This window comes from Stigmatopora nigra, chromosome 12 (assembly GCF_051989575.1).
Source record: "Stigmatopora nigra isolate UIUO_SnigA chromosome 12, RoL_Snig_1.1, whole genome shotgun sequence".
Lineage (NCBI taxonomy): Eukaryota > Metazoa > Chordata > Actinopteri > Syngnathiformes > Syngnathidae > Stigmatopora > Stigmatopora nigra.
Genome location: NC_135519.1, coordinates 8952470 through 8976562, shown reverse-complemented (window position 1 = coordinate 8976562; position 24093 = coordinate 8952470). Strand labels below are relative to the sequence as shown.

The 24093-nt window shown below is 41.9% G+C and overlaps 3 protein-coding genes and 1 long non-coding RNA gene across 9 annotated transcripts; 2 read left to right on the top strand and 2 right to left on the bottom strand.

Annotated features, from left to right (window-relative positions):
* Positions 1-546: 546 nt before the first annotated feature.
* LOC144205366 (uncharacterized) lies at positions 547-4242 on the bottom strand. Its single transcript, XR_013328063.1, has 3 exons — positions 3815-4242; positions 1945-2291; positions 547-1856 (listed from the first exon to the last, which is right to left on the bottom strand). It is a non-coding gene; the product is annotated as an uncharacterized LOC144205366 (long non-coding RNA).
* Positions 4049-7073, top strand: LOC144205365 (uncharacterized). Of its 2 annotated transcripts, none has more exons than XM_077729702.1 (4): positions 4049-4925; positions 5086-5256; positions 5348-5520; positions 5594-7073. In XM_077729702.1, the coding sequence occupies exons 1-4, from the start codon at positions 4071-4073 to the stop codon at positions 6018-6020; spliced, it is 1626 nt and encodes a 541-aa protein (XP_077585828.1). In that variant the 5' UTR covers positions 4049-4070; the 3' UTR covers positions 6021-7073. The 2 variants fall into 2 exon arrangements, with proteins under 2 accessions (XP_077585828.1, XP_077585829.1); XM_077729703.1 differs by having other exon boundaries at positions 5790-5920.
* On the bottom strand, positions 6263-14299 carry zc3h6 (zinc finger CCCH-type containing 6). Of its 5 annotated transcripts, none has more exons than XM_077729700.1 (12): positions 13796-14299; positions 12187-12403; positions 11993-12115; positions 11682-11925; positions 11455-11600; positions 11257-11382; positions 10219-10333; positions 10030-10139; positions 9737-9963; positions 9271-9659; positions 9012-9197; positions 6263-8935 (listed from the first exon to the last, which is right to left on the bottom strand). In XM_077729700.1, exons 1-12 carry the CDS (start codon positions 13879-13881, stop codon positions 7524-7526), a joined length of 3381 nt encoding a protein of 1126 aa, XP_077585826.1. In that variant the 5' UTR covers positions 13882-14299; the 3' UTR covers positions 6263-7523. The 5 variants fall into 5 exon arrangements, with proteins under 5 accessions (XP_077585826.1, XP_077585824.1, XP_077585822.1 ...); XM_077729698.1 differs by having other exon boundaries at positions 9737-10139; positions 13796-13906; positions 14003-14299; XM_077729696.1 differs by having other exon boundaries at positions 9737-10139.
* Positions 14300-14939: 640 nt separating this feature from the next.
* On the top strand, positions 14940-24093 carry fbln7 (fibulin 7). Its single transcript, XM_077729760.1, has 8 exons — positions 14940-15190; positions 15924-16086; positions 17074-17250; positions 18962-19087; positions 19156-19293; positions 20104-20241; positions 20594-20732; positions 22932-24093. Exons 1-8 carry the CDS (start codon positions 15116-15118, stop codon positions 23302-23304), a joined length of 1329 nt encoding a protein of 442 aa, XP_077585886.1. The 5' UTR covers positions 14940-15115; the 3' UTR covers positions 23305-24093.

Here is a 24093-nt window from a genome sequence, read left to right as displayed (position 1 = left end):
GCAAAATGGTTCATCGTCCACCACGTAAACTCTTACCTCCTACATGGGAGGCACATGACTGACCCACTACACCAGACATGTTCAAAGTCCGGCCCGCGGGCCAATTAAGGCCCGTGGACAAATTTTTACCGGCCCGTGGCCTCTATCATGAAATCAATAATACACGGCCCGCCAGCACTGTTGACCACAGTATAAAATACATGAGTTGTATAAATTCTTAAATCTCAGTTCATTATTTTTTTTGTGATGGTCAAAATCACAGTTTGAATATGCAGTAATCATTGTTTTGTTTTCAGCACTGTTCCTACAGTGAGCATATAATAGTGAATAATATGTGATATTTCACATGAACTTAGATATCTTTGATAGTTTTCTTAATTTTTGGTGGTTTGTAATTTCAGTAAAAACCTAAATGTAAAAAAAAAAGTAAAAGTATGCCATTTGAAATTAAAAAAAATCCCAAAAGATTAATTTGTATTTAATGTTAATGGTTCAAAGAATGTCAGGCTTAATAGTCGGCCCGCACACATTTTCACCTTACCAAATCTGGCCCTCTTTGCAAAAAGTTTGGACACCCCTGCACTACACCATGATAGTTTGGAGACCCCTGTACTAGAGTAACTATTTGATCAAGTGACACCCATTGCTTAGAAACCTTGTCATGGAGCTCTGCATTAAATTATTTACCGGCTGCATGGAGCAGCTATTTCTGGTTGAACCACTTTGAGGCTCTATGTACACAATGTCTGCATTTCTGTACCACGACCTGGTAAGAACAGCAGTGGCCGACCAGGTGGTCGCGCCCTTTGCTTGTCACCTGTGTCACCTTGTGATGCTGTGTGAGAGCATCGAGGAGCCAGAACACTTCAACCAACTAGTGGAGGCTGCTCGAACCTTAGCGAAAGCAACTGACAACATGACAACAGTGGCCTGGAAGTAAGAAGGATTTATATCAAGCAGAAAAGGAACTATTTTCACTATATTTACCATTTTTAAATGTACACATTATTTTTTTGTTACCACAGTGTTTCCATATGGTTACAACTGTAATATGTAATAATACACTTCTTCATAATTGCACTTGTGTACTTGTATTTAGTATATGGTATGTAGTAATAACTTTGCAGTTTTTCAATAATTCTGGCCATGTCTACTATATCTGTGATATTGGAGGGTTAAATGTATACAGTTTATATGGTTTGTTTTATTTTGCTTTCTAAAAAGATCTCCCTAACCTGAATACTTTGTGTTGGCACTCTAGATTAGCAGTGTGTTGGAATTTATTGCTGTAGCTAATCTGTATATCAGTAACACTGATAATCCAACAACAACATAAGACTTTTTGTTTACTTCCAGACAAGTCAGTGAGACTGATGATGATGTGCTGTGTAAGGAGATGGGCTCACTATTAGAACCAATCACAGTGTCAGGCCAACATGTGCTGTTGGTTGCTCAGAAGCTCAGTATTCAGCCCACCTTGATGGAGCACAAGGAGGAACTTGTCAATGCTGCGCAAACACTTTTTCTAGGAGTGGTCAAAGTATGGATTGTTCACCACAACACCTTTTGTCATAGCAACAATATTCACATAGACAATGATAATTTTAATACTGCATTGCAGTGCCGTGGTGCAACAATGTGAAAACTTACCGCCGAACGTTGTTGTATCCACGTTCTAAGTCTTCAAATTTTATTTGCAGGTTCTGCTGGTGCATGACAATTCTACAGTGAGAAAAGTGCTTTCAGCTGCCGCTCGGGTGTCCGAGCACCTCTCTGCGTTAACGTCCTGTTCAGACCTCCGCTCTCTGCTCAGGGTATTTCAAGACTTCTCCAATGCCTTGCTTCTGCTCAGCCATCTGACACGAGAAAGAGCGGATTCATTAAAAGACCCCCTGCAGGGCAAAGACCTTCGAGACTACCTAGAGACTCTGAGGCGGTGCGTACCCATGATTCATACTGCTACCTGCACTGCCATCAAACACCCAATGAGTAAGGAAGCTCAAGTTGCCAAGAGCTACATACTTCACAAGGTGAAAAGCACGGTGTCTGACATTGTCAGCACAGTGAAAAACGAATGTCAGAGAGGACCTCCAGGACCCTGTGGTTTTTACACAAAAAAGAGGAAAGATTTGTCTCAAGTACTAGAAAGCTGGTCCAATTCATCGACGCCACCAGGTCGTGACTTGGACTGCCTGCTTCGAGATCTTGTCTTCCACTGCATGGCCGTGGCCAGCTGTTCTCGGGAAGAGTTCCAGAAGGAGCTGGTGCTCCACTGTCGAAGCCTTCTTGACCTGTGGACAGACATAAAATTGATTTTAAAGTCCCCGCATGGTCATGAGAGTCGTCTTCAAAACATTTGCGCTTCATTACAGGAGGTCCAACAGGGTCTCGATAGAGCAATGATGACCGCTGTTCTTCACCAACTATTGGATGTATTTCTGGTCACAACATCTGCATTCCAAGAACTTTCCAGAGTGGTGAGACAAAGTTTAGATGCAGACGCCTCCACACAGATCGATCTTGGCGTTCTTCAGGCACAAGTGGAAGAATTCAGGTGCTACTTGGATAGAATTATCCAAGTTGCCATTTTTTTCTCTGCTGTAGCTAACGATGGCAAGAGCCTAGAGAATATAGAGAACTCCCAAATGTGCCTTACCAGACTTAGAGCGCAGATTACTTCTTTGGCCCTAGAACTGGCTGGCAACACTGTGGAAACACTTCAAAAGCTTCAGGAAATGTTTCCTAAATGGAAAGAAGGGGTGAAGCAACTCCAAGATGCTCTCAGCATTGTCATGGACATCAGAGTGTTTACAAGTTTTGCCATTAAAGAGATGATCAATGAACGCGGCGGTTGTGACATTGCATACAGTAAGCGTAGCTTCGAGCTCTTCAGGGATCACACAACCAAGCTAATGTGCCACATGAAGTTGGTGATGGACTTCACCAGAAGGTACCTGGACCACAGCGAAGACGCTATTTACAGGAACGGCCTTTTGGTGCTGCTTAAACAAGCTCGGCATTGTCAAAGCAAAATGAACAGATTGGTCAGTGACATGCTTTTAGGTCAAAAACTGGACGTGGAGCACTATTCAAACTTTTCTGACAACGCTTCGGCTGCTATCCACCATTTTGAGGTTCTCACAGAACGACTGGATGGGACCTGGCATCCAGATCTTCTCAGCCCTTTGTGGGAGGATGCTCAAAAACTTGATCTTTCAGAAGATGAGTCTTGCAACCTCAACGAAGAGCCTGGGCTGAGAAAGTTGGGCTCCCCAATTCTGGATGTCATTGAGTCAGAAAGGGAGGAGTCAGAGTTGGATAAAGAATGGATGGAAATGGAGTTGTCTTCTGAATTTGCTGATAATTCAGACATAGAGGTCGACTTGGAGGAGCCTAAAGTTGAGCAGACGCCTTTTGAATTTGAACTGTTGCCCCTCCTACAAGAAGTTATGACTGTAACAAAAGCAAAAGATGTGGCAGTCCTCAGCCGGGTATGCACTGGTGTTCTTGAGCTGTCGAACTGTTACTCCCAGGCCACAAGGGATGCTTTAGCCATGATGGACTGTAAGATTTTGGAAAGCTTTAGGGCTGAACTGCTGTCATTGACACCTCAGCTTGTCCAGACGGCTCAAGAAATGGCAATGAGTTCGTCACTAGGCATGGAGAACGTCAGAAGACTCTGCACTCGGTTTTCTGACCTCGTCAGGAATATTCGGAATGTTCTGCTGCCAGAAAGTAAACCCTGGTTTCACCTGGTTCAAGCCGATCTGCGGCCAGGTCAGTCGAGGAAAGCAGATGTGAAACGGGAACTTACTGAAGTGATGAACCGGTGTGCTGACACAGTGCAGCTGCTGACATCGTCACACATGAGCCCTCAAAGGGAAAACCATGAGACCCTGACTCTCTTGCACAACAAACTGAAGAAAGCCCAGAACAACACGAGATGTCTGATGGAGTTCATGGCCTCATCTGACTCTCAGGTCGATCAGCTCGAGGGGCTTTGCATCCTCTGGGGTTTATCCATTCAAATTCTGCTAAATTCTCTGGACCGGATTTTAGGAACGTTGCAGATGGCCAGCTGTCACACTCCTCAAATGCGACTTTCTTTTTTATCACAGAGCTCACTGAGAATCCAAGAGGCCGCAAAGCTAACGAGTCTGAGTTGTAAGAGTCAGTTTCAATCGAAAGAGTTGACTGCTTACGAAGGGGAGCTTAAGATGTTGACTGAGCGCTACCTCAAAGCTGCAGACGATCTTGGGATAACGCCTTGTGTCACGCGGCTCATAAAGCCAGAGCTCCTTCATAGGACACTTATTATTAAGATAAAAGAGCTCTTTGGCCTTTTAAGCAAGGCAAATGAAAATTATGAGACAACACTCAACATGTTGGTCACCCTCGCTCATTTTGCAGCAGAGAACGCCGGGGATGGCGAATCTGACAAAGCGAGGCAAAGTTTTGAAAATTCAGCCATCTTACTGCTTGAAAATATAAAAAATGCCACCCGAAATGTGGAGGACTGCTTCGACTACATGCAGGATTCCCGCGAAGGGGCCAACCTGCGCACCATCAATGCCAATCTGTCTTTTTTGATGTCTGACATCATCAGCCAGCTACGCCTATTGGTGCAAACCTACTCAACTACTGACACATTCGATCTGGAGGTCAAGATTCAATGCTGGTCAGCCAAAGCTCACTATTTGGTTGAAGAGATTACAAAGCAAGATGGGATCCCACAGGAGGAAAAGGAGAACATCAGAACGGGACTTCAGTGCTCTTCAATCAAAGGATCTATTCCAAATATCACAACAACCATCGAAAATCGATACAATTATGGGAATAAAGCTGCATGGCAGATATGTGAAGATGTTGCCAGACCAAAGATGTCGGCTTGGACTCAATTTGGATCAACAAGTAGAGCAAAAAATGTAAGTAGTCATATTTATTTTGTGGTTAACTCACCTACTTCACTGTAGTTGTGATAGTGGGCACGAAGGGGGGGCTTAATCTTCGTGCCCATAGTTGTGTGGGAATGGCTACAGAGAGGAAAAGCGGTACAGAAAAAAAAATGAATGAATTTCTGTGCAGGGTGTTTTTCGATTCACAGACGGATCTTCACTGACCTCCACCTCCTTATATCTGAAGCAAGAAAGCGCCATCTGGGATCCTGAAGACAACAAGATAGTCCAGGAGACCTTAAAGATGGCGGAGACACTGTGTCACATGACCCATTACCTGAGAAAAAGTGGGCCGTTACTGGTATGGACTTTTGAGGGAAGAATTTGATTTATACATATATACTAGTATTTAATGTTACATTACCTTTTGAGTTTTGCTGTTGATTCATTAGAGCAAAGAAGCATTTGTGATCGCCGTCAAAGATGTGATGTCAGATTGCCAGTCGGTGACAAACTTTCTCCAAGTCATAGCCAACCGTTGCCTGGATCCACAATGTGGACTGGAACTGGCCCACGTCGTGGAGCAGATTCTCACCATCACCAACCAGCTCAGCATTCTTTCTAGGTGAGAAAAACACAGGCTGAAAAATGAAACGTAACTACAAAAAAGACGTAATGACACATTATCCATACTCTAGCGTCAATTCACTCACAACTGGCTGTAAGTCATCTGATGAGATTGTGGTGAAGAACACACAGAATCTTCTGCACACGGTCCTGAAAGGCGTCCACGCCGCAGAGACAGCCTGCGTCACAGTAAATAGGACAGACGTGCATTTTATTTTAGTGAATGAGATTAGAGATCCTGATATGGATGCAAATTCTCCTTTTGAGGGTTTAAAACAGCCAGAGCCCAACTCAGATGAAGCCGAGGCAACCGCATTGTGCTTCCAGTGGAGAAGGAAGTTGGAGATGCACAGAGTCCAACAGACCTCCAACCCTGAAACAGAAGAACGAGGTTTGAGGAACATTACACCGAGTCTCGCATCGCCTTTACAAAGTGACTTTGACTTGACTCCTCAACGGAAAGGTCACAATAGAGATGTCCCACGATGTTTGCCTTAAAGAGATATTTTGCTTTGTGACATGTTAGTTTTATTTGTAAATCGTGTAGAACTATAGAACTGCATACAGTATGACGCACCATGCCTTTTCTTTTGAAGTGAACAGCATTTCTTAACCTGAAAAGATAGAAATGGGAAACGTTGCACACAAAAACTTGAAATGTTTTTACACAAGCTGTGAAACTCTGAGGCCATTCCAAGGAAAATTGTCAAAATTATTGGTCTACAAAAATGGGGTCAACATTTTTGGAACACCCTGTATTTAATGTAGTGTCGCACAGCTGGAGTGAAATACATTCCAATACTTTTCTACATCAGGTGCTTGCGCAGATATTTAATTCATATTTAGATATGGATAGGACAACATATTCAAAAGCTGATTAAAATAAAGGATACTTACCAATACACATACAAGGAACATGTCATTTAAAAATGTTTTGAAATCAAATAAAAAAAATAATACAATGACTTCGGTTTCAAATACAAACCCTTGAGGCAACACATCTGATATAAAAACATTTAAAACAAGTGTTAATTGAAGTTTAGCTCCAAAAAGAAGTTTTAGTCCAGTTTAAAAAAAGGGACACTAAAATCTACTTAATACACATTAGAGAACATTTTTTCCATGTCAGAAATTAATTCAATTGTTTCTCATGTAAAAAGTATTGCAATTTCTTTTGACATTTGGGTTTAACCGGGAGCTATTATCACAATCATATAAATGTAATGAATATAAATATATATATTTATTTTAACGATGACAAGATACTCCAATTTTTTTCTGATAGACCAATATTGTTGAAAGCTACTTTAAAGCTTGTCGCTAAAAAAATGTAACTTCATGAAATGTAGACCATATTAACAGAACTACCAATTAGGTGTATATACTGTATTTTCACGACTATAAGGTGCACTTAAGTCTAAAATTTTCTCCAAAATAGACATTTGGACAATTGTTCAATTCGGACACGGAAAATGAGGACTTTGATGGATTTGTGGGTGACGATGACATAAGTACATTGTAAAATGGCTAAATAAAGTACACCCGCACCCAGTTTTGCTTCCGTTGCCTTTTTAGAGACGTGTTTTTAGCGTGTGGGTGCAGGGTGTATGTTTAAGTGTGCGTGTCAAATACAGAAATTTCACTTGTTACGGACACTGCGGCTTAAAATGCAATGCGCCGTATAGTCGTGAAAATACGGTATTTAATATTTACTACACTAAATGTAGTAAAAAGAGCATTTCACATTTCAGGCTGAAATATATTGTGAGTGAACACACTTCGTAAAGACAACAGGAATCTGATGTTTGAATTTGGTCTAATAGTACAGCTATTTAACTTCCTAACAAATCCATAACTAAACTAAATAACCACAGATCATTAACATACTCACTCTCAAACCACCCACATGACTACCGACCGGTATGTGAAAAGCGAAAGTACATAAATAGAGTCATAGCTAAATATCAACTGGCGTGTATCTTCATATAAAAATTCAATGCTTCACTGTGAGAAAGGAGACGCTGTGGGATCAAATGTTTTGAAAACCTCTTTAAGAGTCCTGTCTTCTAGATCGTCTTCCTTCATCGGCTTGAGTTCATCCGCTAGAATGTCTTTCTGTTCTTCAGTAATCTCGACGGGAGCTGGTCCTGCCAATTTAGCCTGTCTGTTGCCCTCGGCATACTGCGGCCGAATCAAGCCCACCACTGCCTGGACCGGCAGATTGTGTACTGCGTGTGGGGTGCCAACGCAGTCCTGATGGGCTTGGTGTGAAGGCGAGCTGTCACGCGCTGTCTGATTGTGAGCACCGCCCCTTTCTGTGATTTTCGTCTCACCTGCTGAGACATGACTCGGGGTTGGAGGAGTGTCTTTCTTCACCGGGTTTTTGAGAATACCCACTCTTCTTGGTGGGTCTACCTGATCCTTTTGAACTGGCTCGGTCTGGCCGCGAGGGTCGTATAGGCTGATGCCCCCCAGGATTCGCGTGGGGCTTTCCAGGACTCCCCCAGAGGAAGCCAGACGTGGCGCGTAAGGCGGCAGTCTTTCCGAGAGAGAGGGGCTCACGTTGGTTTTTGGCAACTCGGCTTCCACGGCCCCCTCTGCCGTGGCTTCCTTCTGAGCTGGCAGCTTGGAATCCAGACTTCCCGTACGCTTGAGTCTGGGATCTAATTTCTTGAGCTGACGTGGGTCTACGGGTCTCTCCGTCAAGGAGCCCGATGACAAACGAGCGAAACGTTCCTTTGAACGAGCCATCGCCAGTCTGGGGTCGGTCGGCGGAGGACTGCTCGGAAGGGAGTGGTCCGGAACACTCGTTCTGTTCATTTGAGCGTCTGCGATTAGAGGTGGCAGTGGTAGATTGATGGAGTGCTCCTGTTTGGGTATGAGAGATGGGATCAGGTCTTCAGCGGCCCAAACCACTGTTTGGGCGAAAGCCGGGCGTTGAAGCAAAATATCCATCCGAATATGGCTGGATTGCTTCAGCTGGCAGCGAGGGTCTCGTAGAACCACACCCGGACTGGCTTCCAGTGGGATAAGGGTCGCTCTGTCCCGGAGTTCCCTCTCCCCGTCCTCGTCGTCATCCCCGGGGAGTTTTTTCTGTGTAACTGACTGGTTTTGCTGGCGGTAGGCACTGGACTCCACAGGTCTCGGTTTCCTGGGGTCCCTGGATAGTCGTGGTGGATCCATATCAGACTCCTTTTTAATTTCTGGAGCTCTTTGCCTGGGTTCTGCCTTCACACGTGGGTCAGTCGGTTGAGTTCGCTCTTTGACAAGTCGAGGGTCACCCAGAGGTGGTGCGGGGGCTGCCGTTGTAGTCTTGGACTGCTGCATCTCACTCTGCTTCTTCAGAGATTTGAGGATGGACGTGACGCTGTTCACGTCCTCTTCATCACTGGAGTACCAATTTGTTATTTCATCTGTAGGGAAAAATAAAAAAAAGTTCTTATCTCCAAAGACAAAAAGAAAAGGTTTAGGATCCGAATGGGGACTTGCCTCTAATTGTATTCTTTTCATCTTGACTCTCTGCACCCCGTGAATTGCTCTCATGTGGCTTTGACTCTGCCTGCTGCTGGGTCAGGTGTAGAATGATGGCTTTCTGCACCGCTGACGGTAACGACTCTAACGGGACATCTGGAATTTGCTGCTGGAGTTTTGGCATCTGCTTCGGTCCGGGTTCCACTAGCACAGAAGAAAAAGATCCATTTTACTTTAGGCACGTGTACTGTCATACTGCTATTAACATGACACTAACCTTGATGGCCAACCGACTGTTTTTGCAGCAGGTTGTTGAGTAGCTCCAGTGGGTTCTGGCCCATTGGTGGGAAAGGAAAGAGGTTCTGCATCATCTGAAGTTCAGGTCCAGGAGGGAATGGAGGCCTCGGACAGTTTATATTTCCATGATAACCCGGTGGCGGACCAGGTGGAATTGGCGGCGGCATTAGGTATCCATGGGGGGGCTTTCCGGGAGGACTCATAGCACTCATGGGTGGTCCAGGTGGGTAGCCCACGGGACCTGGTGACCCTATGGGAGGGATCGTGGTAGCGTCAGGGCCTGGAGACAACAAAGCTCCACTTTGTGGTTCCTCTGGTCTTCCGCTAAACTGGTCAGCGGTTTCGTTTGGATCGGGGCAGTTGGACTCACTGGTAATAAAGAAAGAATGCAGAATTAATCTGAAGCTCGTGGAAAAAATATATGACCATCCTTTGATTTGACTTACTTTAAAGCAATTTTATGAGCTAGATCGACAGTAGGTTGAACGCTGATTTCGAAGATGGAGGGAATCTTCCCTCCCTGAGAAGACTCATCTGTTGGGCTGGCATGACCTGGTGTGGGGAGCAAGCCCACACCTGGGGGTGGCTTGGGAAGTGGGGCAATGCCTTGTTTTCTCAGATCTTCCAGCTCCAACTCATCCTCACGAGCATTCTCCTCCTCAGTATTCATGATCTTATGCGTCCGAGAGAGCAGACGGTTCGATTCTTCTGCCTTTGATTCGCTTTGAATATGTCTCACCTTATGGAGCAGATCTTTTGTCACATCAGTCAGGTCATCATGGGAAAATTTGCAGTTGTCGCCTTGATAGCATTTGGCTCCAGTGTGAAAGAACTTGCAAGGATATTCACGTTCAAACCCAAATTAAGGAGCCTCACAGAGACGGCATTTTGCTTGACATGCGCATGCGTGATTATCAATGAAGGATATTGTGCATGTAAATGCAATGATCTCCTTTGCTGCAGTATCCCTGGAGGTAGAATTTACAAAGTTCTCTCTTTTTATCCGGGATGACCAGCTCATGTTCAAATTTACACTGCTCTCCCTGCAGAAGAGATACTCAGGTTTACTGTGATGCATTTTTTGAACACCAGAAGCCTAGAGTTTTCGCTCTACCTCGAGCAGAACATGAGAAGGGAGTTATCACATTAATCACAGTGTGTGTGCAGATTGAGGGAATTTTTTGATCTTGTTATAGTTACACAAGCTTGTCATCTATTTTGCGACCTATTGAGACCAAACCTGTCAAATTTAGAGAAACCTCCCTATCTAAGTTATTGAAATATTTTTGCACTGTAACAATGGACAGTTTCTTCGTTGTAACTTGCTTGTGTAACTTAAATGATGTCAAACATTTTACGGCTTTGATTGAGTGATAGGCCATCATTTTCAAAAAGTCAGTCAGTATTTGCTCACTATCCAAAACAAATGCTCTCAACTGAAGTGCTGCCCCCTACCTACCCTGTCCAGCATCTATGAATCCCGGTGCCTTAAAAGGGCACTATAAAACTAAGCCATCCTGGCTTCCACCACTTCACCCTGCTGCCCTCTGGAAGGCGCTACAGAGCCATAATAGCCAAGACAAACAGACTCAAGCACAGTATCATCCCAAAAGCTGTCACCATACTCAACTCGAGTTCTGCACCCAAGACATATTTGTGGTGAAATCTCATTATACTTGTACACTGACAATAAAAGCATTACATTCAATGAACTCTCCGAAACAAGGGATTTTACCTAAGAGCCATTTTTTTCCAAATTACTTCTCTAGTCTCAGCTCAGCCATATGCTTTCTAGTTTTAGTTGACCCCTGCATATTTACGGCTTGGCATTTACACATTTTTGGAAAACCCTGTCACTAATTTTGTGACCTGTGGCAAGTCAATAAAACATCTTGAGGATCAATAGGCAATTACAAAAGTTTAACAGTGTTTGGCACTCTTAAAAAGTAGATAATTGGTAGTGAACCTTGATACATCGGCCCTCCAGGAAGTACTTGCAAATATATCTTCCGTTGTGTTCCACTGTGTGCTGACTGATGAATTCTTTGCTCATAACGAGTCGCTTTTTCTGAAAACCAGCGTTTTTGACTTCCTGTCAAATAAAAGAGAAAATGTTAGCAAACCCCACAACAATTTTCTGCGGGAAACGGTTTTGGGAACATACAGGAGGAGGCATTTCTTCCATGTCCATATCAACCCCTCTGCCTCGTCCTCCTCGTCCAATCCAGTGTTTGCCACCCTTCATCTTTCTATTGAGCTGCCCACGTCCTCTGCCAGATAAAGGTCCTTTGCCTCTTCCTCTTTGCCCAACTGAAGAAAAAAAAACATACATTTCATTACTGACATGCTACCTTGTTTGAGATGAAAGATATTTAATAAATGCTTCCTTACATTTTTGTTTCTGGCCTCTCATGTTCCCCCTCCTCCCCATCTGGTCATTCGGATAGCGGCCCTTACCTGGGCCAGATGTGGACTCATTGGACTGAAAGTACTCTGATTGACCATCATATTGGTCCTCTTCATCTCCGTAGTCATAATTTTCATCACTGTAATCACTATATTTGTCAAAATTGCTACTTTTGTGAGGCGGGGACTTGTGCAAACTGCCACGTGGCACTTTCTGTTCTCTCCCGTGCTGGAAAATGAAGTGATAACTGGTAATCATTACCCATCTCCAGGTATATTAAGGTGTATAAACATACCTGAGCATTCTGGAGGTCACAATCGCGTCCAGGTCCGTGAGTGGGCCTGTTTTTGGGTTTTCCTGGGCGCTCATAGTCAGAGTCATAGCTCTCAGAGCTGGAGCTACTCGAAGATGAATGATGCTGAAGATAGGAATAAAAACCACAAATGCCATTTAGAAACAAATACAGCTTTGTAAAATTCTGTATCTTACTTTTTGTCTGTCCCGCCGCCTCCTTTTGGACTTTCTTTTATCTCTGGTCTTTTTGTGGCGTTTCCTGGAGTGCCTGTGGGACTTTTCTTCTTTTTCTTTGACTTTTTCCCGGTCCTTCTCCTTTTGCTTTTCTTCGTTTTCAATCACCTCTTTGTGTTCCTCCTCTATCCCTATTCCCTCGTCGTCAATCTCTCCATCTTCCAACTCTCCATCCTCTCTGAAATGATTTAACCATTTACAGACAAAAAAAGTGAATGAGCTGTCAAAGATAAATGTGTTATTGCTTTAATGCCAAAATTGTTTGGATATTTAGCAACATTTTTTTTAAAAGCGCAATTCTATTTGCATTAATATGCAATTTCGAGATTGAACTATCCATTCCTTCATTTTCCGTACTGCTTATCCTCACAAGAGTGGTGGGGGGTGCCGGAGCCTATCCCAGCCAACTACACGGCCTGAATTGGTGGTCACTCAGTCGCAGGGCACAAAGAGACGGACAACCATTCACGCGCACTCCTGCCTAGATTGCAATTTAGTGTTCAACCAGCCTAGCATGCTTGTTTTTGGATGGGGAGGAAACCAGAGTACCCAAGCAAGTAAAGGATAGTCCAAACCATAGATTGAACCCTCTCTAAGTACTGTGAGGCTGATGCAATGCAATAAAACACTTTCGTTCAGTTACAACAATGGTTGCATTTGTCTACTCATTCATTTTCCATACGGCTAATCCTCAGAAGGGTCGCCAAGGGTGCTGGAGCCTATCCCAGCCAACTACGAGCAGCAAAAACAACCGCACACTGTCTATTCATAACATGCATGCACCACTACACCATCAGTGTAAGAAGCCAAATTTGTATTCAATATCCTTTATATCCAGATTACAATCAACTGTCCTTACAAGTGAGACAATTTAGCAGACTAGCAGAACAACGGGGGTAAACAAGTAGAACATTTACTAGGTGACATTTCAGCACATTTGGAAGACATTTGGCATTGGAATAATGAAATAAGCCAGCTAGATGTTAGTAGTGATGGAAATCGCTGCACTAGTTACCATCTGCAAGTACACGAGCACTAAAAGAACGGTTAATTAGTCTTTTTGGGGTAATTTGTAAAAAATAAATTGGATGCCATTGATAAGGTTTATCTAAGCATCAACCACCAGCATCAACAGCATGTTAACCCGGAGTGAACAATGGTTCAGTTGCAGTACCTCAAGCGGCCAGCAGAGGAAGCACGTTACTAAAAATGGGCGTGTCACAATACGTCATTGCTGCTTGCAGATGGCCACAATGCAGCTAGGAATGTATTCCACCAACACAATGATCATTCATGATCATGATGAGGACGAGGATAATCAAGTTTGCTATTGCATGTAAATTATCGTGAGTGAGTCGGTTTTAGACACAGAATAGCAGGACATTTAAGGCGACAATTCAATGTACCCAAAAAGCATGCAGGGATTGCAAAAAGGGGGTGGGGGGCACCAGAAAAAATGTATAGTGACAAATGATGAAGTGGGGGAGAAACAGAAAACAAGCATGTCGAGGCACCGCACCGAAACGCACAGATGATTGTGTTAAGAATGACATTAAGATTGTTACTCGACCTTTCGTCCCCTGCCAGCTCAGAGTCTGTCATATTTTGGTCAAAAACGGGGACTGGGGGACTGGAAGCGAGGCTCACAGAGGCCATTGGAAATCAAATCTCCTTCACTTCTCTGTCCAGTACGAGATTAATTAAATCAAGCAGTCAATGAGACGATGTGTGTGACAGATGCCTGAAGACTTTCGACTGCAGGAGAAAAAAAACTCACGGTGTTTCATGTCTCGACAGAGACAGTGTACAGACACTCTCCTCTTTCATACCAATGACGTTTTAACCCTGTGAGCACAGCTCGATACCCCGCTTTGCTATTGTCCCGTCGGTTGACAGCCGCCATGGTGAAACAAGAGAGCAAACGGAGGGAGAAACAATCTGTGATGTAACCATGTTCGTTGATTTCAGCATCTTCACGGGATTTCTCAACAGCGATATCATCTCAAAATGGCTACTGATCACCACCGCACACATTCCCAAACGCTGTATTCGTCCGCACGTTTATAGCCCAGCGCGGATCTAAGTGAAGCCCACAGATGAGCGCTTCTGATTGGTCAGATTTACCGTGCGTCAATACAATGACGTTTGTCATTGGTCAATTTGCATTCAGTCATCTCGTTCACGCACATGCACAAGATTAGTAATTTATTTTATGGGAAAGTGTGTATTTTTTTTATTAACTTCTAATGCTGTTCAATTTTTATATTCTTCATTTTTTAATTTGCATGAGAACATAAAACCAACAAGAGTGGTTTTATTTCGATAACTAATTTTGGGGTACCCAGGTTTTCCACAATTTGACCACTAGAAGTCGCTGTAAACCTCCAAAAATATATAAATCAAACAGATCGAAATATCCCATTGCAGACGCAAGTGTATACAACAATTAAAAATGAATGAAAAACTCACTTTTTCGTCAATCAACATGTTTTTTTTAAATTAATAATGCCATCAACTCCAATTCATTAGTTTAGGCAAGAATTGGGCTAAAATTGCAATTTATCACTCATAAACACATCCTTAAGGTCACAATTCTTTAATATTACAGTATATTTGACTTTCTATACACACAAGTTATTAAGATGAACTTATATCGGCACTTGTATGAACCCTAGAAAATGAAGAATGTATCTTAGATTGGTGGGAGGGATTCCTGCAGCAGGAGGCGACATGTAGAACTCAAGAGAGCAAACTAACTATCCTTAGAACTCCAATCCATCTTAGACACCTGATGAGCATCCCACAAAAAGACGACAACTGAAATACAATTCTCAAATTAATCCAAGAGTGACTTTCTCCAAAGAAGAAATTATTTGCTTGATTTGGAGGTATGGAGCTGTCTTTTTGGTGCAGGTGTTTACTTTTGCTGGGTTTGACAATTGGACACGGCCATTCTGCAGTTCAGGTATGAAAATTTATTTTTAATATCATGATTATAAGTTTTGGGTGAATAGCATTTTTCATTACGTTCAATGCGTAACATTCTCCATTCATGAAATCATCTTTGTGCTTCTACTCGAGTGTTGCTGCGGCATCTGGATGGGAGATTTGAGATTCTAGTGTCTTGTCAGATGGAGGCATTTCCCTTTAGCCTTGAGCATTTTGAGCAAAGTCTAGAAATTGCACAGGTCAAAACTATGTACAAGATGATTTTTTTAATGTCTTGAAGCTATTTGCTGTTGTAGCAAGCCCCCTCTTTACAGGAATTCAAGGTATGCCGCCACTGAGAAATTGCTTCAATGAGCATGTGATTAATAAACCTTACAGGAAGGATTATATGCAGCTCTGTACTGACTTGGCATCTACTTTTGTTCAAGTAAACTCCTTGTGGCATTCATGCAACTTTTGATTTTGGTCATTCAGAACCATCCAATGAGCTTCAAATGTCCTGCTGCGTGCAAAATATACAAAGGAACCGCGTTTGGATTGAGGTCCTTCAAACATCTGCCAGACAGATTTTTTTGTCTTGCCATGTTTGGGTTGCACTTAGAAAAGAAAAAGGTTGACTTTGTTTACCTTCTGTCTGATGGAAATGGGGCTTTATATGTCGAATAGTGTATATTTTACAGCCAGTTACAAATAGAATGCATCATTTCTTCTATGAGGTTGTTCCCCAAATGTTATCATTTGCTCTACAGACATGCATGGATAAACACCAAGTGGTTGGGGTGCTGCGACAGATGGAGAAGTTTCTGAAAGGTCAGGAGCTTCGATTCACTGAGGGCTTCCGGATCATGAAGTCCAAATTGGCAACACTTCAGAATTCAGTTTCCAAGTTGCCTCAAGCGGATCAGTCAGCTGGTTAGTAAAAAATATATAGATATATGCAAAATATAAGAAATATGATAAGAGGCCCACAATATAATAACATCATCCCCCTTAGAAGGTTGAAGGTGTCAGGTTTAAGGACATTTTTCCAGCTTTATTTTCACTAAAAATTTTTATATCTATAATTTATTATGTCTTTAAAGCACATTTGGGGTTTTCTGATCATGTAAACGTCATTCTCTTTGAAAGGGAGCCTAATAATGCAATGTGCAATCCATCATTTCATTTTCCTTTCAGATGCACTACAGACACATGCTATTGTTGAATTTTTTATACAAAATCATGTGTTACTACGGTTGTTATGTAGAAAATTATTGTGCTGTTTGGCTGGTTTCTGTGGGAAAACTTTGCCACAAAATAGTACATAATAACATTATATTTACATTTAGTCAATCAACGTTTAAAATGTTATCTTCTGCAACAGTCCGAAAAAAAAAGCAAAACAAATTCTATGATTTCTTCGCACATTTTTACCTCTAAATGGCAAGATACAATAATGCAAACTAATAAATAATAACATTGTTTGGTTATAGTCAATTCCAATTCAAAACGTTTTTTCCCCTCAAAGTAATAATAATAAATGACTTCCATTATTTCTCCGCACACATTTTTCTCATGTGTTGCGTTTCCGTCACGAAGCTTATCCTGTTCATCTGGAAAACATTGAACGGCAAAATTGGTCTCAAGGCACAAAAGAACAAAACACATGAGTTGTTATTAACCACGTTCTCTCATAACCTTCATGGAGGAAGCGTAAATGTGCCATTAAGTCGCAATTGGATTGCATTTATAACATTATGTAATGCGAATACACTATATTATGCAGACATTCAACTTTCCAACCCATTGCTAATCATCACGTGTCCAGAGACACGTGTACATCCCCAGGCTGAGAATGCCACTGAAACTTGGGAGGCCTCACTTGTTCACCTCATTTAATCAGCCTACTTCTCACTGCAGCCCCTGCCACTTGCCAGCCCCTGAAAGAACCGGAGCACGGGACCAAGTTTGGATCCAAACACTTGGCCGGGCACGAGATGCATTTCGCTTGCTCACACGGTTACCATCTGGTGGGTTCGGCCACACGTGCGTGCCAGGACAACGGCACCTGGAGCGGAATAGACGCCATCTGCAAAGGTGAGCGTGACCTGCATTCAATACCAGTAATACCTGGGACAAAGGACACTGAAATATAACTCCAACTCCAAGTGTCATTAAATTCAAATAACTCCATCTATCAGGACATCCATTACCTGTATTGTTTATGCCACATGTCAAAGTGGCGGCACATTCATTCATTCACACCATGCCGTCAAAGTGGCAGCTAATGGGTTAATAGAGAACCTTAAATTGCCCCCAAACTGACAAAAAGGAAACTAAAAAATGCCCAAGAATCATCAGCAACATACCATACATACCACATATATTGTATGCAGGCGTGGGCAAACTATTCTACAAAGGGTGGGTGCAGGTTTCCATTCCAACCCATAAAGAGGACACCTTTATACCATATATCGGTATTGCAGTTTTCTGCTGAAATCTCATTGGTCAGTTGAGTTGTCCAGTTCAGTTTTCATAGACATGCAGCCTTATTCCCAATGCTTGGACCTCTTTGACATTCCAATAGAAATCCTAGTTAGATGTGGTATCTAATGTCCAAGGACATTTCAAACTACCTGTAGTATATCATTCCACATTGCAATGTTTTCCTAAGCCATTTTGTGCCTACTCTGAACAAGCAATGTCTGTAAGATTCTTTCATCCCCTCACACTATCTCGCTCATGTTTCTGGACAGGAGATTTGAGCCTGAAATCAAATCCTAACTCTGGTCTGATAGTGCTGAAATATGTTAAGCATGTACTTTGTAGTCTGTCAGGCCAAGTTAGCTGCAAAATCAAAAAAATCCTTTTTTTTTTAAATTATTTGTTGGCAATGACTCTTCTAATTTTAACAATGTAAACAAAGAATATTGTTATATTATTGTGTATGTCAATAAAAGAGGAAGGCTGCGTTTAAATCTTGCTAATAGTTTTAATAATATATTATACCATTTAAGTGGGATAAAATTCTACTTACAATTCTCACACATTTCTTCTATCACGGCTGAAATTGAAAATATTTTTTTTAGTTTTTAAGTGCAGTCCTTCACAAAGTTGAACAAATATTGAAATACGGAAAATATAAGAAATTATTAATGTTGAAAAGCTGTATAAATGGTAAAATCATCAATAGTGGAACCAGATTCCCCACATCCCTATTAAAAGAATAATTCATGTGGACGAGGGGGCAAATTTGTTATTTATAGTTCATGTCTGTTAGCATATTAATTCGCTTTTTATACAGCCTTATTATTATCTAGTCATTTTCATGTCTGCGGTACTCCAACTGATGTAGTGTTTGCAAGTTTAAGCGGAAAGAATTTTGTCTGGTGAATTCACCGCCATGAACAAGTCCATTATAGACAGTGATGTGGATAGACAGCGTTAATGTCAATGCTTAAAGAAACGTTACTTTTACAGAAACAATGTCATCATTCCAACATATTAAACATTTCAGCTTGCTGTAGTAAAAAATCGGATTTTGGAATATCGGACTCAGCATTAAAAGGGATGGAAAATAAAGACTTTTTCCAAAATATATTTTGTTCTTCTCGTTGCTTAAGCTGTCGAAAATAAAATTATGTTTATATCTCATAACCTTCTTTTTTTTTTTTAGGTATTTTTGTATCAATATTGGAATGTTGCAATGTGATTTACTGTTTTTTTTCCAATTGGGAGAGATAATAATGTCAAGAAAAAATGCTTTCAATTTTTATTGATTTAATTTCTCTTTCTTCTTGGATTTTAGACGTGAGGGCATGTGCAAGTAGCCCCTGCCAAAATGGAGGTACCTGCGTGGAAGGTGTCCATCAGTATAAATGCACCTGCTCACAGAACTGGAGTGGCTCTCATTGCCAACACCACACTCAGACTGGTATTTTCGCCAAATAAATCCTACAGATCTTTCTCAAACTGAAAAGAACATGGTCTCCTTTAACGTAGCTCCTCCCGAGTGGAGCGTAATGAACGATCCGGCCTTCAGCCGAAAACCTCGCTGTGCCCAAGTGAACCAGGCCCAACACTGCAGCTGTGATGCAGGTTTCCACATGAGCGGCACCTCCGACAACAGTATCTGCCAGGGTGAGCTCATCTTAGAGTTCAAGTATTAGTTACTTCTGTCCAATAATTATGTCCCAGGCCCAGGGTAACATTTTTAACAAGGAAACATGTGCTGGAAAAATCTGAATCTTCTACAAGTAAGTCTGTAAGTCTGTAACAAACAAAATAAGCCTCTCAAGAGCTGATTAGTATACATTTAGGTCAGAGTTCAACAGGTTTAAGGATGTCTGATAATACAAGTATTCACTGTATTCTATAGCAATCACATATAGTATGTTTTTTATTTTGTAAACAATGCCCAAATATTTATAGAAATGCACTGAAAAGTATAATATAGTGACACATACTAGTGTACTATGAAGTGGTTGGTGTGTTGATGTTTAGTGACATTGGAGTGTACAGATAAATACATTAAGACAGAGTAATGATGTAATATTTACAATATGATAGCATGCACCAACTATCCAATCACAATATGTGTTCGATCCCAGATTCGGACGTTCCTGTATGGTGTTTGCATGTCCGGTTTCCCCCCTTGCATCCAACAACATGCTTGGTAGGCTGGTTGAACACTCTAAATTGACCCGAGGTATGAGTTTAAGCGTGAGGGGTTGTCCGTCTACCCATGCCTCGCGATTGGTTGTTGCCTGTAGTTGACTAGAATAGGCTCCAGCAACCCCCGCAACTCTTGTGAGGATAAGCGGTATGGAAAATGAATGCACAGATTCATTTGACTTCCAGATTTTTTTAAGCAACCCATTAGACAGAAACCATCTTTATAGTTTAGATTTTGGTCCTGACTGAGATGCCTGCTTTTTCTCTTTTGAACAGATGTCAACGAGTGTGAAGTCTACCGTCTGGATCAGGGCGGGACGTTATGCGTCCATGAATGTGTCAACGTCCCAGGTTCATACCGTTGCTCCTGCCCCGGTGGCTACAAGTTACTCCCAGATGGGAGGAGCTGTGAGGGTGAGTGACATGAGGGCACAGGGGACAAAGGCTCATTCACAAGGCCTTAACAGCTGCAGATCTGACTGCAGTATTTCGGACCAAAGGGGCGGGGTGCTTACCTGCAATTTGCAATAGTCCAAAGCTTTCCAATACCTAAATTGTCCTCGTGAACAATTTTTTTTGGAGCAAAATTTCTGGCTCCTGAATGAATGAGCTCACCGTTTCCCAGCAGAAAGGATCTCCAAGACATGGAGCATTTATATGAGACCAAACCAAAAAACTAAATAAACAAGTGGAGCGTTCAGACTGCGGACGCTTTGGCTGCCGGCCCCTCGCTCTCCTTACATGCCTGTGCTTTTTTGTCTTCCAGATGTGGACGAATGTTTAAACGAGCAGCACAACTGCAGCCGAGGAACAACATGCATCAACACCGGGGGAGGCTTTCAGTGCGTGGACCCAGACTGTCCCCGATCCCATGGCAACATCACCTATGTCAAAACATCTCCTCTGTGCGTCTAACCTTTCGACTTTTTGGCCCGTTTATTTGTCTTACCTCTTCCCCTTGCGTTCAATGAGCGCTTCACGTGAATGAGAATGGCACCCTTGGGTGCCATTTTTACTGATAACAGGGAAAATAGCGTCAAAAAGTAGGAGTTCCACTCCAAATTAGTTAATTTTCAGAACAAGTAGGCTCTTATTCTATTCATTTTGTTCATTACACCCTTGAGTTAAAAAAAATGCATGCCCGAATGTGTCATTCATTCACTAATTAATTCATTTTCTGTTCCACATATCCTCACAAGGGTGCTGGAGCCTACCCCAACCAAAAACATTAAAAAAAAACATTGCTGTGACGATTCATAATATAAATAATTTCTGCAACAAGACATCTTATACACACTCACGGAAAATAAGAGATACATCTGGCATGCAAACATCCTCAAATTAACATTAAATTGCCTTTTTTTACCACTCTTGTCAAACGAGGGATAAAACTTGAATCAGCTAATAATCCGAGTATTACACTCACCACTGTAATTATTTTGGTTGAGGCAGAATTTTTGATTAACTTCTCAGATGGGACATCATTACTTTTGCAAGTGATGGTGATTGGTAAGGTTTTTCTTATATTTTTTTTAATCATTATTACCCTTGGAGTGCAGCTCAAAAGAGGACAAAACACACACACACACACACACACACACACACACACACACACACACACACACACACACACACACACACACACACACACACACACACACACACACACACACACACACACACACACACACACACACACACACACACACACACACACACACACACACACACACACACACACACACACACACACACACACACACACACACACACACACACAGAAGCCACATGAGAAGTCCAAAACTACAAAAAGATTTGTGGTTATAGCGGTGTAATGGTGACACAAACCATATGTGACAAGCGCATGCCTGCTCAGCAGAACCGCAGTGCCAAACATTAATTTCTCTTTAATGCTGTCCAATTGCTGAGAAACATTACAACATCTTTGTAAAGCCAAACTGCTCGGTCTTAAGGACTGAAACCTAGCCCCGAGTGCGCTCACTGAACCGGCAGTGTGGTCGCACGCCGGTGCCAGCAGAGGAGATGACTGAAGCTCTTGGCAGACGCTAACGTGAACAAAGACAAGCATTGCTTAGCACCGTATTTAGGCCAATCAGATACTACATTCCAAAAGTGATAGCCTCACCAAACACACAGGTTTCGCCTTTGCAAAGCAAGTCATATGCCAAGTTTTGAATGACGTTATCAGAAAGGTGGTCATTCCAGATATTTTTATGATTCTAATTGGTGACACAAATCATGCAGATGTACCTCATGAAGTGAGTTTTTCACTTCGATGGAAATTATTGTCTCTTTTTTCATTCCGACTGATACTAACTGATTAAAATATTATTTCGAAAGGAAATTGCAGATGGCATGCATTTCCCATAATTTCCCAGATTTGCTAGTGTTTCGCAAATATTGGACGCCATCATGTATTTGGAATGTTCCAATTTTCAAATGTATCACAATTTAGTTGTCTTTAGGATTAGAATTCTTCTTTGAATAGTGATGTAATGGAACGGACTTGGGATGTTAAATGCAAAGTTAGTGCCAAAATACCTCCCCAAAAAAACTTTACATGGTTTATGAAAGTCTTTGCCTTTCGGGAACTGTTTGTAAGTGGTGCAAATACAATCCTGCAGACTTAAAATGAGGTTGTGATTTAGTATAGCTCAATATGGCTGTTTTAGGAGTATCGGATTTGGTTGCAAGTTTGAATCCCATCCTGCAGGCGCTTGAGTTTTGAGTAATGATATGCTTTTTGGCTGCTGCAAATCAAAAACCTACGCAAGTGGGACTACTTCTTTAAAATTAATCATATAATGAGGCTCATGTAATATTTATAAATGGAGAATTTTTGGAGTAGTGCTCACTTTAACACAAAAAATGTGATAAGTAGTCATTTACTGGTTGCATTTTGTTATGGTCTATAAATATCAATTTCAGCTAGGCACCATATTATTATGAGCAAAGCGTATAATGAAAAAAACTAAACAAAATCGGAACCAAAGTACAAAAAAATGTGTTTTTGGGAAGATAATGTCAGGTAATCAGTGTTTATCTCTGCATGCCCTCACTGCATGTCTTTCTGCCCCATGTAGTCAGTGTGAGAGGAATCCCTGCCCAATGGAAAGCCGCTCGTGCCACCTCGCTCCCAAGACCGTCTCCTTCCACTACCTTTCCCTCCCCTCCAACGTCCACACACCGGCCACCCTTTTCCGAATGGCCACCACGGGGGCTCCGGGCCGGGCGGGGCCCGACAGCCTGCGTTTCGGCATCGTTGGAGGAAACTCCAGAGGGACCTTTGTCATGCAGCGCTCAGACAGACAAACTGGCGAGCTGATACTAGTTCAGCAGCTGCGCGGGCCGCAGGAGATCAACGTAGACGTGGACATGTCGGAATACGCCGATCGTACCTTTCAAGCAAAACACGTGGCCAGAGTCCACGTGCTGGTGTCACCTTACAACTTCTGAGGATGTTGAGGGCTAACTGTACTGATCCTCTTTATCCCTTTCCATCCGCTCGCAGGCAAGAGCGCGCTTTGCCCTAGGATTTTAGAGTGAGAGTAAGACTTTGCAGGTATCCTATTTGGGTTATAAATTACAATCAGATATTTTATTCAGATCATATCAAATTGTACACCATCGCAGATTGTAATTGTGCTTTTGTAAGATGGAATTTAAAGAAAATATTTTGATTTTGGACACATTAAATACTGGCGCCAGTTTTACAATGGAATTCGAAAAACCTTTCATAGGAAAACAGAACAGATTTTTTAAAATATTCTGTTGGAAAAGTAGGATATTTTCCATAAGACTTCAGGCAAGTCACAGAGTACTGAAAAGAAAATGAAAAAAAAATGAATATGATTCAAAAGATGTACATATTAACTAAACTCTTCCTAATCTGCCCAAATTTTGGCATTTCCAATTTAAAAAAGACAAAAAGTGATCAATTTCCATAATCAAGGAAGCCTATTTTTTTAGATTGTTGTTATATTGCATAAAACTACCACCAATAGAAACATGGACATCTCTAGTATTATTTTCTGGATACATTACTGCTGATTTTTGCATCATTTATTTACACAATATACTGTATATAAGCACGCTAGTCATTGCTACAGCATTTTTTTTCTCTTAAAATTTTAGCTGATCTACAGTAGCGGGACATTTCATATATCACATCATACAGTGTATTTTGAGGGTAACCACTGCACAATTGTTACTACATAAATGAAATAAACTCAGTGTAACATTTCA

What these genes read in the sequence shown, in the direction of transcription:
- LOC144205365 (XM_077729702.1), top strand. Translation starts at nt 4,071, where the DNA reads ATGGCCAGCTGTCACACTCCTCAAATGCGACTTTCTTTTTTATCACAG. An exon ending in CAACAAGTAGAGCAAAAAAT is followed by an intron (nt 4,926 to 5,085) that starts GTAAGTAGTCAT and finishes ATTTCTGTGCAG; the next exon opens with GGTGTTTTTCGATTCACAGA. An exon ending in GAAAAAGTGGGCCGTTACTG is followed by an intron (nt 5,257 to 5,347) that starts GTATGGACTTTT and finishes TTGATTCATTAG; the next exon opens with AGCAAAGAAGCATTTGTGAT.
- zc3h6 (XM_077729696.1), bottom strand. Translation starts at nt 13,881, where the DNA reads ATGGCCTCTGTGAGCCTCGCTTCCAGTCCCCCAGTCCCCGTTTTTGAC. An exon ending in GCTCATAAAATTGCTTTAAA is followed by an intron (nt 9,660 to 9,736) that starts GTAAGTCAAATC and finishes CTTTATTACCAG; the next exon opens with TGAGTCCAACTGCCCCGATC. An exon ending in ACAGTCGGTTGGCCATCAAG is followed by an intron (nt 9,198 to 9,270) that starts GTTAGTGTCATG and finishes CTTCTGTGCTAG; the next exon opens with TGGAACCCGGACCGAAGCAG.
- fbln7 (XM_077729760.1), top strand. Translation starts at nt 15,116, where the DNA reads ATGGAGCTGTCTTTTTGGTGCAGGTGTTTACTTTTGCTGGGTTTGACA. An exon ending in ACGGCCATTCTGCAGTTCAG is followed by an intron (nt 15,191 to 15,923) that starts GTATGAAAATTT and finishes TTTGCTCTACAG; the next exon opens with ACATGCATGGATAAACACCA. An exon ending in TATGTCAAAACATCTCCTCT is followed by an intron (nt 20,733 to 22,931) that starts GTGCGTCTAACC and finishes TGCCCCATGTAG; the next exon opens with TCAGTGTGAGAGGAATCCCT.